The 15,024-nt window shown below is 38.1% G+C and overlaps 1 protein-coding gene across 2 annotated transcripts in view; it reads left to right on the top strand.

Moving 5' to 3' along the window:
- cdk6 (cyclin dependent kinase 6) overlaps positions 1 to 14,743 on the top strand; it is a 43,521-nt gene extending 28,778 nt beyond the window's left edge. For both annotated transcript variants that reach the window (XM_032580320.1, XM_032580321.1), the window contains 4 exons: positions 2,287 to 2,396; positions 10,796 to 10,846; positions 10,986 to 11,121; positions 11,246 to 14,743. In XM_032580320.1, coding sequence (XP_032436211.1) covers positions 2,287 to 2,396; positions 10,796 to 10,846; positions 10,986 to 11,121; positions 11,246 to 11,398 — 450 coding nt within the window. In that variant the 3' untranslated portion in view covers positions 11,399 to 14,743. The remainder of the gene's footprint in view (positions 1 to 2,286; positions 2,397 to 10,795; positions 10,847 to 10,985; positions 11,122 to 11,245) is intronic.
- The last annotated feature ends 281 nt before the right edge of the window (positions 14,744 to 15,024 follow it).

Here is a 15,024-nt window from a genome sequence, read left to right as displayed (position 1 = left end):
AGTCTTTCTGTTCTTAGACAGAAAGTCAGTACCTTTTTAAGCTAGTCTTATCAATGAGGTTTCTCACAAGGAGTCTGGGAACCAACATTTCTGGCTCGGATTGGCAGCATTGTAACTCTTCATTAGGATGTTGACAAAGACCTTCGGAACCTTGAAAATAGAGGAGCGCTCCATCGTTATCTCTAAACCCTCCCTAAGTTCTTGCAGCGTGAAAGTACCATGAGCTTCACATGAATCTTAACCACAGCTGCAAAACGTAAAGTGGATTTTTTTCCCCCCCAAAGTCATACAAACAATTAAAAAGAAACTTTTTTACTAAAATTCCACTAGTGGTGTCTAATCAGGATCCAGAGATGGCCAGTGCTACCCTGGCAACCTCTCTAGCTCTTTGCCATTTGTCACAGGTCCACGATGTTATGATTGTTTGGGTTTCCATTTATTTTCAAGCATAACTGGTGAAAACAATCCTCATGACTGAAGTCTATTTGTCCCTCATATCTTGGTGCGCTTCAACATGACCCAAACATTAACCTCTGTCAGAATACAGTTCTGAGTCGCCAAGCTATTTGGTGGTAGAGAATAGCTTGTCTCCACCAACTGAGTACATTATGTTTTTACCTTCAATCTCATTGCCAGCCGGTTTTACAAACAGATCGTCATCGCTATGACACTCTGTAACCACAAAGCTACCTCACACTTTCAAAAGCTGACCATTACACCACTGCCACTGACTGGTTGGCTGTTCAGAGCTGTGTTACTGTAGTGGTACTTCAGTACCATGTGCAACCAAATGATTTAGTTATTTCTTCGAGCACCAGATATCTTGAGAGAATTTGGGTGTAAAGGATGTGAGTTTGAACTTTATTGACCACTTGAGATGCAAGACGTTCAGAGCAATTTTCAACTTAAAACAGCATGTTTTGTAGTCCGTTGTGTTTTTTGCGTTGCTTGACGTCGAAAAACCCCTTTTTGCCCCTGGGAAAGACATACACAATAATGCATTTTAAAGCAGTGTGTAACACCCACCTCTCCCAATGTGAATGCCTTTGTCCAAGAATGCCCAAGTCCATATGTACCAATTTGCAAATTTTAGATGCATCAATGCTCAAACACACCTGAATAAAATAGTCGAATCCCGTCACCAGCAGTCATTCAGCACTGTAGAGTCCTGGTAACTAGCAGTTCATTTGAGGTGTGTTGGAGAAGAGATGCATCTAAAAGTTGCAGGATTATAGCTCTTGAGTACTTGGATTGGACCTTTACCTTAGATCTTTCAAAGATCAGATAGCAGGAAAGGAGAACTTTTCTGCTGTCGGTAAAAACATTGTGTTGAGAACCAACACGATGTTGGTTCAGTGTAACACGATGTATTTACTGGTTTCATAAATTGATTATGAAAAAGAAATCAATGCAGTGTGTTTTGAGATAGGATATTTAAAACTGTTGTTACCTCATGATATATATTCAAAAGAATTTAAGCGTGTGTGCTGATCTAAAACAGTCTAGAGTTTCGTCACGGATGAACAAAACCAGTCAGGTTAAAAGTATCCGGGTGACACTGCACACTTTTTTCTTACAAGCATTTGCCTCAGAGCTTAACATCCTGATAAGCACTCTCCAGTCCTTGAAGAGGGAAACTGCAGCCAAATGCTGTTGGAAAGAAACACTACAGAGTTTAGGAAAGCACCTGGAACCAGTCCACTCTCTTACCAGGGGTCACTGAGTTTTGTCTGGAGGCTTTCCCTACTGTAGCTGTTAACAGAGGCAGAGGCTGCACACACAATCACTCTGAGAGGTCCCAGGAGTTTCAGGGACAAATTTGGAAACCACGCTTAGTGTGTAGTGACACAAAATGGCTGCCGTTAGACTTCAGGTGCGTTCAGGAGGTATGGTGAAAAACAGGAAGAGCTTTTTTTTGTTGTTTTTGCACGTTTTCTACTGCGTCTATCACATCAACAATTCATACATTCTGTCTGCATGTGATTTTTGTCTGTTTATAAATCAGCTTAAAGCATTGTGTGTAGCTGGTTGGCTGCTGTGAAAAAACCCCAAAAAACAGAGGCTTGTAAATCAGAGCTGGAGGCATGTCCTGCCAGATATGATTTCATGTGTTGCATAAGGCCAAGATGGAGGCAAAAGCTTTTAAGTGTGCTACCTCTGTGTGTATGTGTGTGAGCCCGCATCGACGATGACATTTACCTAATGCTGCTGGCAGTCGATCAGCGTTCAACTCTTTGTGCTCTTACAATGAAGGCTCAGTAGTTTTTTCTGCTGTTTGCGGTGCAGGTGGTGACGCTGTGGTACAGAGCTCCTGAAGTGCTGCTCCAGTCCAGTTACGCTACACCGGTGGACCTGTGGAGCGTTGGCTGCATCTTCGCTGAAATGTTCAGGAGGAGGTGAGGTGTGCACAGAAGCAAACACGGCCAACAAGCCTCAAATGTCAAGCCTAGAAATGTCTTTGGAATCCGCCCAGTGTATGTAGTGTTGATATCTCTGATAGGCTCATGAGAGGATGAGCAGAAATTAAAATTACAAGAAGGAGAAAAAATTCAAGAGAGGGAGTGAAGGCACCAAACAGTGATTTTTTGTATCAGTACCAAATTACACTGCATTGGTAGCTGCTATATTCAGCTTGTTTTTTTAAATACTTTAAGACTGTGTGAATCCAACCAGTTTTATTCCAATATAATCACATGCTTCTTGGAAACTTGGTCAAGTGCCCATACTGGTTTTCAGTGCACAACCTGCCCCCGTTGAGTAAATTTTAGATCTTCAGGTCCCAGAATACCGTGGGACCCATCGACATGGGAATACTTTCTGTAAAACGTGTTAAATGTCTAAGCACAACATTTTCTTAACCTCATCAAGTTCCACTGATGTGCAACAAAGAAAAATAGGTAAGTACAAAAATAAACTAAAACTAAAATTTATAAAAACAGGATGGTTTGAACAGAAATCCAATGTCTGGGAGCAGAGTGGCTGTCCTCCCATGTCTCCTCTCGCCATCCTGTGTTTTCCCTTTGTGACATACAGTAGGTGAACACTGTAGACTGACTGTCTCTATTTATTACTTAATGAGGTTGAGCATTAATTACATTGTTGAGGACCTAATATGTTATGTTACCTTTTAAAGTAGTTGTGTGGACCATGTTCGGACAACAAGCAAATGCAACGCAAATCTGATTTTTTTTTTCCCCATATAGAAGCCATATTTGACTTTTTCGTGATAGTCTAAACAGACCAAAGCCAAAATTTTCCTCCCTCCTTCCTGTCCCCCTTCAAAAAAAAATCCCAATTTGTGCTTCTTTCTATAGGTGGTACTAAATTGGATACATATCCAATAGTTTGGAAAGCAACTGGAGTCTCAATAAAATTATTTTGTCCTACTTTTACGTCGTCACCATAGGACATGCCATAATTCTGCACAAGCAGAAGCTAGTCATGGTCAAATACAGACGGAAACAATGGCTGAAAATTATAATTCTGATAATTCTGAACTTATGAAAGAAGTCTGTGTCACTGAAGCGCATCACATCACAATCCTACCACTCCTGGTTCCCATTTTTAACAGCTGTGCTTTCTTTTTTGACTAGCCTTCCTTTAGTCTTGTTGTAATCTCGTGACATTGTCGGCTCTCCTTGCTGAATAAAATCGATCCATAAATGGCAGCATCCATTATTACTTCCATAAACAATTCGCTGCTGTGTGACTCCAACGTTCTTCTTCTTCTGCGCATGCGGGTTGCTTTGTGGTTGTAAACCATCCACACAGAAGTCTGAATGCAGTAGCATTTCATTAGTAGTATGAACGACCACACAAAATTTTTTTATTTTTACCAAAAATTTGAATTGAGCATGAAGACCTGCTGTGTGAGTGTAGCTTTAGTCTCACTAAAACAATTAGAAAAAACTTTAACCTTTGACTTAAATTCATTTATTCAGAAGAGGAAAAAAATCCTCTGTTACAGAATAATTGTTCAATAAAGCTGCTGGTGGCACAATTATTGTTTAATCTTATATTGCTTTTAAAATGAATTAAAAAAAACTCGAAAAGTAAAGTGTAAATACATGTAAAAATTGCATTTGTTAGAGTTCCTAAAAATGTTCTATTTCCCTGGGATATAAATACAAAATGACACAAAAGCCTATTTCTTTCAACCACTGGTCACAAGACTAGATGAGGACCCTTATTCATCTTGTCACCACCCACAATGAGCAGGATTGTAACAAAAATTTAAAAAAAATTCAATAAAGTTACAGAATACAGTAAATAGTTAAATCTTGGACTCACTAAGTCTTCTTAGCAGGCATTAGGTGCCATCTGCGTGTTGTTTTTGGTGTGAGACTAGGAAAAAGACATTTACTTCCTACCATAACAGATATGTTGCTTTTTCTAATTTTTTCTGGGAATTAACCACACTTTAGGAGGGGAAAAATGTGGAAACACACCACATAACCACTGCAATGTATTGTAGAGGGAGGTCCTGTGATCCAGTGGGCCTTTTCCTCAATTACTAACTGTGGGAACCTCCTTGGAGTGTGTGACATTGTGGAGCCTTGAGAAGCAGTGGTAGGCTTCGTCTATCTGTAGTGTAATGGTCAAAACATTTCTCAGCCAACACAAATAATTTGCTTGACAAAAATAACCTTCCTCCAAAGTCGTCATGAATGTGGTCGGCACTATAGCTGTGGATTAGCTTGTGCAAAGACCCCGTTGTGTTAAAAACTGACATGAAGGCTTGCTGGGCAGTCATGAGGATGTGATGACCTGCAGGATTGGAAATTGCTCAGAGAGATGTTGTATTCTGCTTTGGTTGCAATTTGCCACAATTTTTTATTTTTTATTTTTTGCTTCATTTGGTAAAAAGTTTCAAATCATTTTCAGCCATTTAAGATTTTTTTTTAAATCCCCAAAACAGTTTGTGGAGCTTTATGAATGTAGACTCCAATTATAAGCAATCCCTTGGACAACATAGGCTGCATTTTAAAAGGCTAGTGAATCATAGCATTACTAAAGCTAATGTTTTAATCATAGTTTAAGTTATCTTTACAGTCACTAACTTCACAGTGTTTATGCGTGTTCATTCTCCTGCTTTTGGAAAGTACCTCTTCTGAACCCAGAAGACCCAGAGTTTCCCTTAATAGCACTGACACGTGATTACTTGATGTTTGCCTTCACGCATTGGTGGTTGTCTGTTTCCTTTCAGTTTGAAATTAATTTGAATGTCTTTTGCTTATAATAAACTCTCACCCATAAAGCAAATTATCAACACACTACTTGTCTTACACATTTCTTTAAGAATAGACTTAATACTGATGGGCTAGTTGTAGCATTCCTAACTCAGAGGTCATGAGAAGGGTTCACATTTTAAATTTGTGTAAACTAGGATGTTTGGGAATTCTTTCCACTATCTCACTGGTTAGGCTTGGATGTCCCAGCACTATATATAGCTGTTAAGTCTGTAGAATCAAAGATTTATTGATAATCATTAACAAATTTTAAGTTTTATATATACAGTATATACAGTATATATACTGTATATACTGTATATACTGTATATATATATATATATATATTTTTTTTATATGTATCAGTATTGAAAGGGAACTTAAATGTCCACCTTGTATTATGTCGAGTCCAAGCCATTTAACCCAAAAGTAGGAAGTGAAGAAAGTTTGAAATCTCTACAGGCTTCGTTCACTTTTGATTTTTAGCTTTAGATGGTCCAAACAAAGTTTTCACACAGTTTACACATTGAGTCATTTTGGGAATTTACTAAACCACTTATCATCACCTCAAATGACACCTGACAGATGTTTTTGAGCAATAGGCAATCACATTTCAGTTGGCTTATCAAACCATTACAGTAACACAGGCTGGCTGTTGTGGTTGAAGCATGCAAGTCAAGATTCTGGTTCTTGGTCTAGGTATTTCAGTTTGTGGTTTAACGAACTTCACACTGGGGGAGCACACTAATAACGGATTTTGTTTTTACATTAGGAAAAATACACATGGACTTTTTTCATGTTGGAAAGAAAATGTTTAAATTTATAACATAATCATCGAATAAAAACTGTTCTGTGCAAGCCTATGTAAAGAAAAGTGTGTAATCCAAAATAAAATGAGTTAGTTGGTCTATACTTGTGGGTGTGTGTGTGTGTGTGGGGGTGTGTGGGTGTGTGTGTGTGTGTGCAATAGCAGATAAGAACTGTCGTTCTGGGGCAGGGCTTATTGCCAGGAGGAGCAGCCCTGCTTCCTTCCCCAACCGTCCTCTCACCCCATCATGCAAGCATGTGAAAGTTCATGAGCTCAAAAGGTCACACAGGGTTAAAACATTTTGTTTTCCCTTTCAAATCATACTTTTTTCCAGCTTTGCAAATTTACCTGAAGAGCCGAGGAGTAAAACTAGCCAGCCAAACTGCACCCACTCTCTTCTTCATTTGTTTTTTTTTTTCTTTTATAATTTTTTTTTTGTATTTCTAACACCAAGAAAGTGAACAAACATAAGAGAACCACTTTATATGTAAAGGTAGACCCCCAGAAAGCTTTGTCATATCCAAATGGTTCCCAGTATGCCATTATGATGAGGATAAATGTGTATTCACTTAAATAGAAATTCCACTTAGATTTGCTGACATACTTAAATAAACTCCTATTTGGATTGAATTGTCTGTAGCTTGGCACTGTTTTACATTTGAGAATTAGAAGTGAGAGTTTGATCTTTATTATAAATTCTACGTGTAATCTATAAAATGTTCACACACTTGCTAATATCAGTATATTAGTATGAGAAATCTGGTGACTCGAAACAATAATGTTTTGACAACACCCCTATTAACTTGCGGTTTTGGTGACATTACCCACAGCGTGTGCAACGGAGATAAATGACAGACTGCAAAGCAGATGTTTCTGTCAGACATTTTAAGTTGGCGTCACGACAAATGATTATTGGCTCCTTAAAAATCTTTCAAATGAAATTGCAAATGACACAAATTGTGTCTTCTGTTTAGCAGCGTACATACCAAATTAAAGCACTGAAAAATACTGGATAAGCGATAAGATCTTACTGTCATCTCAAAACCTTTCAAAACTGTATCAGTTCATCACTCTGCACAGCACCAAAGTAAATCCAACTGTTCAGTGCAGTATTGTGCAGAAATTATGTTCACTGGATAATTTTTCCTGTTGAACCAAGGCAAGAATAATTTCCCCTTCCAAGTAGCACTTCAAATATCTGCTGCAATCCATAAAGCATATACAAACGTCTTTTACTGTTTCTTTAAAAATGTCCTTTTCTATATGAAGCTCTTTTAGAAACAAACAGACATTGTCTGAATCTGTTGGAAATTCCTCCTTGACAGCAGGTAGTAGACTCTGTGTGTCATCTAGGCTAGGGTTTCCTTTTGTCTGTCAGTTTGACAGAGAAAGCTGTTAAAAGCTTTGCTGTGTATTTGTAAATGTGGGCGTCTTCATATTTTGGCACCTGACCAGTTTTTCTTTGAGCTGGAAGGTGAGGCAGAGTCCTTTGATGACCATAAACGCAAATACAACTCTCTTTTAGTGATAAAGATGGCTTTTTAAAAGGACACCTGTCGGAGATTAAAGGACACCTGGAAGAAGTGATGAAAGAAAGCAAAGGGAAGATTTAGGGGAAAGTGCAGAAAAGACAAAGATGAGGAAACACAGCAACTCATATTAGCTTGCACCTAAACTGTGTTTAAAGGTTATAAGTCAAATGTCTCTGGAGCTACATTTTACAAATTCCATGTTTTGTTTAAAGTTTGCATGGGTTGCAGTCTAGGTTTAGAGCATTCATGTTCTTCGTTATCTCATGTTACAGAAAAGTCCAAACTTTTACAAGGACTCAATATCTTTAAATTTTCCCCATTGCTATTTTCTTTTATCTTCTTTCCAAACATCCAAACATGCCTTTGTGGAAAAAAAAAAAAAAAAGTAAACAACTACATACCATCATAAGAATACAATGTGTGGAAATTTAAGCAAATATTATACAAGTCTGCATCTGCATGGCAAGGATGGTTTCTGACTCATATTTCAAGAGAATAAGGGAGAGAACGTCTGCTTGTTGACATTCCACAAATCGTAAAGCCTGAACGTGGTGTGTTAATGGTCTGGGAGAGGCCCTACATCCTTGTTGACTTTCTCACAGCTTGAGACTCGATTGATAAATCCTCTGCAGAGCACAGTCATGTGCACATGTCCACACAGATTGACAAGAAGGAATCAACCAAAGCTTGCGCAGCACTTGCTGGTCCATGCAGTCAAAGCGGAATATGCATTTTCTCTAAAAAATAATAATAATAAAAAAATAAATAAATAAAATGCATTTTTGTCTATTTCGCCCTCAGACAGATTGACGCTCTTACGTGCAAACATGTGCACACATTCCAGAGGTTGCCTCAGTGGAATGTGGGACAGTGCCGAAATGGCACTAAAGGAAGCGTGACTCAGCTGCCTGTCTCAACCTCGTGTCGCCCTTCGACTTACTCATGCGTTTGTATGCGAATGTGAGGTGAACTTTGCAAACGTTTGAGAGGACTCTAGTCCCATTGCTTGACTTTGCATTTTCGCAGTCTGTGTATCTGTATTTTATTAAAAATGTGTAGATGCACAGTTGCGTCAAACTCTTGACTCTGCACATGCCAGTGGTCAAACTTAGGTGAGCTATTCCCACTTATCCTCCACCGCAAACCAACAAAGCGCTCTAGGTTTAAAAATGGACCTCTTGGAATTATCAGCCCTACTTGTTTTGGCATGATAACTTGCTGTAGGTGATTTTTTATTTTTTTTGTGCAACTGTCAGAAACTGGTTTGGTCTGATCTTAAAATGCGTATCAAAAGCTTTATTCAAAAGACTTCATGTGGGGCATTTTGTCCTTGCAGTGGTTCAGCAGCAAAAAAAAACATTTGTTGATTAAAAAAAAAGAAAGAAATAAAAGGCCTACCTTTAAAATCATATAATTAAAATTAAATCTCATGCCAGATTTTAACTTCTAAGCTAGAGCTTAGAGGCTGCTTTCATTGTACAGTCTTGGGTGAAAAATATCTCGGGCTTTGATTGTGTAGGAAAGTGTGGGTGTTCAGCTATGCAAAGCTTCCTGCAAGTGGGAAAACACAGGAAAGTACAAGGTGACTGGCAGGTTACTGCTGACTTTGCTCAAGTGAGGTGCACTTGAACAGTACTCAGGCCAAAAGGCAAAATACATGACCAGCACCTTGCAAAAATATTCATAATCCATGAACTTTATTTACCTAATTAGCAAATGTTCTACAGTTAGCTTTCATCTTAGTATATCAACAGTACTTCTGGAACGGCCTCAGAGGTTTGTTGGAGAATAATAATGATCAAAAGGAATCTGAACAAGAAATGGAAGGAAGTTTGGATCCGGTTCTTGAAGTACTCTAAACGAATACTTAGGACTCAACATCTCAAAGAGATCTGTTCAACCTGCTCTTCAAAAATGAAAAGATTATGGAAACTGGGCAAGACGTGTTTTTATCCGTAGAGCAACTACTAGTTGTGCACAAATCTATTTTCAATCAAAAATAAATCCATTGTTGTAAGAAAAAGACTACATAAAGTGCTGTATGCATTTTGACATAAAGCACACAGGAGACTAAGCAAATTAATGGAAGGAGGTTTGTTCCAACAAAAATCTTAGTTTTTGACCAGTGTGGAAAAACAATGTCTCTGGAAGAAAACTAAAATTTGCACATCATCTTCAACACACCTCCCTTGATAGGACATGGTGGCGGCAGCATCGCGCTACGCTACTTTCAAAAGCAGAGAGAGAGAAGTTGGTCGGAGATGTTGGAAAGATGGATGGAGCTGAAAACCCGTGGAATTCTGGAATTGGAAGAAAACCTGTTGGTGGTTGCAGTAGAATGGCTGTTTTCATTTGCAAAAGATTTTCATTCCGCTTCACGGTCATGCCCCACTTTGCATTTTTTTATCATAATGTTTTATTAAACTAAAGAGATTTGTAGCTGTTAAATGAAAATTTGTGAAAATGTTCCTTCTGTGTAAATATTTTCAAAAATGCTGTGTGCATATTAATCTGGGTTTTTGTGGAGACTTATCGTTGTGTAGTAAAATTTTTTTTACTTTGACATTTTTTCTACACTTCAGTAATTCAGAAATGTCCGATTTCCCCCGCTATGCCTTGAGATTTGAGGTGAATAGGTTCATTGAAGCCCTTCTCCCTCCTTCCCTTTCAGAGAAACTTGAACAGGAAAGTCTCATTTCCATGGCTCTTTCGGCATTACAATAATCCAACTTTTCTTCCATAAGCGTTTCAGTCCCAATTGCCTACTCACATTGATGAAGCAGGGAGCCAAAACTGACGCATGTAGGAGCTAAACAGGCTTTTTCTATCCTGCGAGGCGACTGGTCGGCTTGTGCTGATGATGACTACTGGAATTTGTGCAAGTGCCAGGCCCGAGCCGTGACCGCCCACGGGTATCCAAAGACTGCCCAAAGCCACAGGAACCACCAGCAGTCCTGCTACTGCTCCCCTCCCTCTTTTCATCCTGGTTCCCTCCTTCCTGTCTTTAGTGGTCTTACCAATGCTGCTCCACAATTCTGACAACATGTGGACTTCAAACGTTCACATCAGCCTCTCACATTCCTATTGCCTTGAGTCAAAAACTTGTATATGAGTTCTGTTCACCTACAGCAGAAATTTGGACTCTGAAGCTTGTATCTGCAGAGAATTTGTTGCAATGTCATACAGATGGCTGCGAAGCTGACTTGTTCTTTTTATTTCCTTCCTAGACCCCTTTTTCGAGGAAACTCTGATGTAGATCAGCTGGGAAAGATCTTTGAGTAAGTTTGAGTATAATTTACTTCAAAATAAGACAACAAAAACCTTCTCAGGACAATGGATTGTGCATAAAAGTTTGTTACTGATACAAATGCAAAAAAAAAAATAAGCTTATTACTCATAATCTTTATCATTTGACAGTGTTGTTGGAGTACCTTCACCAGATGACTGGCCTCAAGAAGTGGCCTTACCACAGAGTGCCTTCACACCCCGACCCCCAAAACCAATAGAAGACTTGGTGCCAGACATGGATGAGGACGGACGAGGCCTGTTAATGGTAGGTAAAAATTAATTTCTCTTCAAATCGTAAGAATGTTTCTGACTACTAACTGTTCCTTCTTGTCTTTTTTTTGTTTTTGTTTTTACTTTCTTTTTTTTTCAATTTTCTCCAACCTCTGTAGCAATTTCTCACCTTCAACCCCTCCAGGAGGATATCTGCCTTCTCTGCGTTGACTCACCCCTACTTTCAAAGCGTGGACAGTAACAGCAGGAGTCTTTACGCTACCCATTCAATCCCCAGCAACAAACCCACTATTGAGGAGAGGACAGCCTGATAGTCCTCCTTACAACTGCAACTGTCCCAAACAGTGACTATAAGAAGTATTTTTGTACCCATTTTGTATTTCTGGGTGTTTAGCAACCGAAAACAATTAATTAAGCTTTTTGACACTTACCAGTGGAAGATGCCCCTTGCATAAACGTTAGCCTTTTATGCTAACAGACTGAATCTTTGTGCAGCACCTTCATTCTGTCATAATACATTCGATTTGGACTCCAGCATTGTTTTATTTTTATTTTTTTAGCTGGCTAGTTTTAGACCGCTTGAAGATCCTCCTATTGCCTTGGGTTGTAAGGTTTCTTCTGGAGTTGTATTTAATTCCTTTTTGATCCTAACAAATCCTAAGCATTCTGTTAAAAAAATAGTTATTTCAACATAGTGTTTCCAGCATCAGGGTATGCATAAGTTAGCATCCCAAAAAGTTGGCATCGGTGCTGTCCTCTTTTATCTTTACCTTACTTTTAATTTCCAGTAAGACAGCGAAGGTTCTTTAGTTTGCAGAAGCTCCTTTGTAGATGCCGGTTTATTTAATTTAAGAAACGTGAGCCTGATTCCCACAGCCAACAGTGATGGCTTCAATCAGATGTACAACCTTATTTAGGGTCATTCTATGCAGAGATTTTGACATGTACATGTCCTTGTTAGGTATTTTTGTGATGTAAAATAGGAAACCATGTTAAATCATTCAAAAACATGACATTTATTCTGTGCAATCCAATGGATAAGTCGCTCAAACTCTTAAACTAATCTAACTTTATTGATGCACCCTTTGATTAACTTTCATCAGCCAGTCTTCTTTGGTAGGAGTGTATCATAATCCCACAAATTAACTTGGCAGTATCTGCCCTTTTTTGCTTGCCAAATCCTTAAAAGAACATTGAAAGAACAGAAGACAGAAATCTTCTTTTATTATTATTCTTTGAATGTATCCTTGGATTCACCATGATGCTGAAAAATATCAAAACGGCTTAAATTGAACCTAAACATGCTTTCACAAACCTTCAGTTTAAGGCTGAGGACATTTATGCAACAAGATCATTGCAGCTTTTTTTTTTTATTTTTTACCCTTCTTCCGCTGATGTTTTCACTTGACTTATGCAAGATAAATTTCACATTTTACATTACAAAACAACATTTTATCAGGGGTTTTGAGAGTCAGTGTGTCTGTATGTCAAAAAGCTTAATTAACTGCAGTTTTACGTGTCATATAAATGTAAAATATAATGGAATGATGGGAGGGAAATACTTTTTATAATCGATGTACAACACTCCTGAAAGTAATCATAAAAAAAAAAAAAAGATAGCAAGAAGGCATGAAAGCAGATCATGCCCTTGAACCATGCACAAAAGCTGCCCTCCCGAGAACCAATGGATCTTAATTGCTGCTTTAAGGTTGTGAAATGTTATCTAACAATGCAAATACAGGCCTGCATCTTATATCGACTCCTAGTCGAGAGGCCGGACTAGATTTAGAGACTGAAGCTTCTTTATAACCAGTGTTTAGACTTTTCAGACTGTCCTCCTGTCTGGAGGACCAGACAGGGTCCAAAGAGGACAGCGTGGATCTTACCTGCCTTCATGCTCACTGTGGAAGTGTGCCATAAGAGGATGAACAATGGGAGTGCACTTGCAAATACTCAACCCAAGCATGCTCATGTACCTATAAAGTCACAAGGAATCACAAGCCAGCCTTTCACTGCCATGTTCCTCGTCATTCTAATGTTAACTTTAATATTGCTGCCATCTTGTGGACACCTAGAGCAACTGCAGACAAACCAGTAGCGGGATTCTAATGGTTGCTGCGCTCTTCAAGAACTCAATGGGCTGATCATAACGGTGCTGAGACAATGAAAACTGATCCTGCCACTTACTTTAAGACTTTTGAATGACTCTTTCTCCGCCACTGTGGGATTTTATCATTATAAATTTCACTTATTTACAATCTAAATGATAGTGTAATGCACAGGCTTGCTTTCTGTGGATAAAGACCCACCAGCACTATTCATTATGAACCATTTGGCAAAGTGTTATCGAAAATATTCTGTATTTAATTTTAATTTTATTGACAAGTCTTATATGCTTTTTACTGGATTTTATGTATTTCTTTGTAGAGTTTTTCTTAATAAGCTGGGCATACGGTATTCTTACACCAAGTGCACCAACTCTGCTCAGAGTTTGTGCAAGGAATGTGTAGAAACTAGGTATTGGTACTGTACAGTGTATTTAGCTAGGTGCAACAACAGAAGCAGTTGATAAAGCACATAGATATGTCAGAAAAGTGGCTAGATGTACGTAGAGTAGGCGAAGGTCTGTGGAAAGTTGTATGATGAGAGCATTTTGTTTCTTGAAATTGTGGGGTTGAATCAATGGATCTCCTTTGCTGTGGACTGATCGTGGCTATGAATCTTACAGTAGTGTTAATGATCAGATGATAAACACCTTTTTATTTACAGTTTTTGCTTTTGCATTAATGTGCCGTTTTATTGCAATTCCGTTGTTTGTTTGTTTTTTTTTCTTTTTATGGGTTTTTTTGTTTGTTTTTGTAAATGATCAAGGAAAAGGCAACTTATGCAGAGCTGTATTTTTGTATTTTGTAGTTCTTGCAGAACAGTAACAATTTAACACTGGTTGGTTTATGTTTTTTCTAACAGGTAGTGCTACTAGCACACACAAACACACACATTTTTCAACTCTCTCAGGATTTTTCTGGATGTCCAAACCTCTTGGGCACAGTTTGCACATCTCTTGGCTTACTACGTGACCACATAACGATTTCTTCAGGTTTTCAGGTTTCCTATCAAGCTGTCTCATAATGGTGTTTTTGATTATAGTCTACTGTTAATACTATTTATCCATTATGTTACTGTAGTCGTTTCTGTTTGAAATAGACTGTTATTACCAGCAACATGTATTTGCTGAAAGGCAAGCATAACAGATCTGCTTAACTAAACACTGTGTTCATTTTCTATTTGATAGCAAGATTTCTGATGTTAAGTGCTCCATAATAAAGCTGCATCATTATAAAGCTATAATTACTTTAGAAATAGTGTTTTATAATTGAACTAATGACAGTTTTGGTCATCAAAGTTCACTCAATCATTCTAATCATGTAACACATTTAAATCTCATGTCAACTGTTCATGTTTAAAAGCAGTTTAACAGTTTCAAAACAAGGAATATGGAATACATAAATACATTACATCAGTCAGATTGGCATAATGTATGAATGCATTGGTGTCATAATATGGTGTTGCACCAGCTGAATAAAATGCAGAATTTTGCAAATGTTTGTTGGATTTGTCTATGAATGTGGTTCAATAAATCACCATAATACCCTTTTCATTATTACTTTTTAGTTGTATGCTGTGTTTAGTATGGGCTATTATTATTATTAGTAGTAGTAGTAGTAGTATTAGTAATAATAATAATAATAATATTACGGGGGGTTTAAGTCTCTTGGGGGACTGCCTGCTTGCCTGGGGGGGGGGAGGGATGGCAGCAACTTTGCCCCAGTAAAGGCTAAATTTAGTAATACTGTTGTATAATTATAAAGTATAATTTTTCATTTGTTGTATATGTAAAATAAAGTTTGTAAAGAAAAACCTATAACCCCCAGAAGGC

The sequence above is a fragment of the Xiphophorus hellerii genome, chromosome 13 (assembly GCF_003331165.1).
Source record: "Xiphophorus hellerii strain 12219 chromosome 13, Xiphophorus_hellerii-4.1, whole genome shotgun sequence".
Classification (NCBI taxonomy): Eukaryota; Metazoa; Chordata; class Actinopteri; order Cyprinodontiformes; family Poeciliidae; genus Xiphophorus; species Xiphophorus hellerii.
Note: the sequence above shows the minus strand (reverse complement) of the source record. Positions and strands in the feature narration are given on the sequence as shown.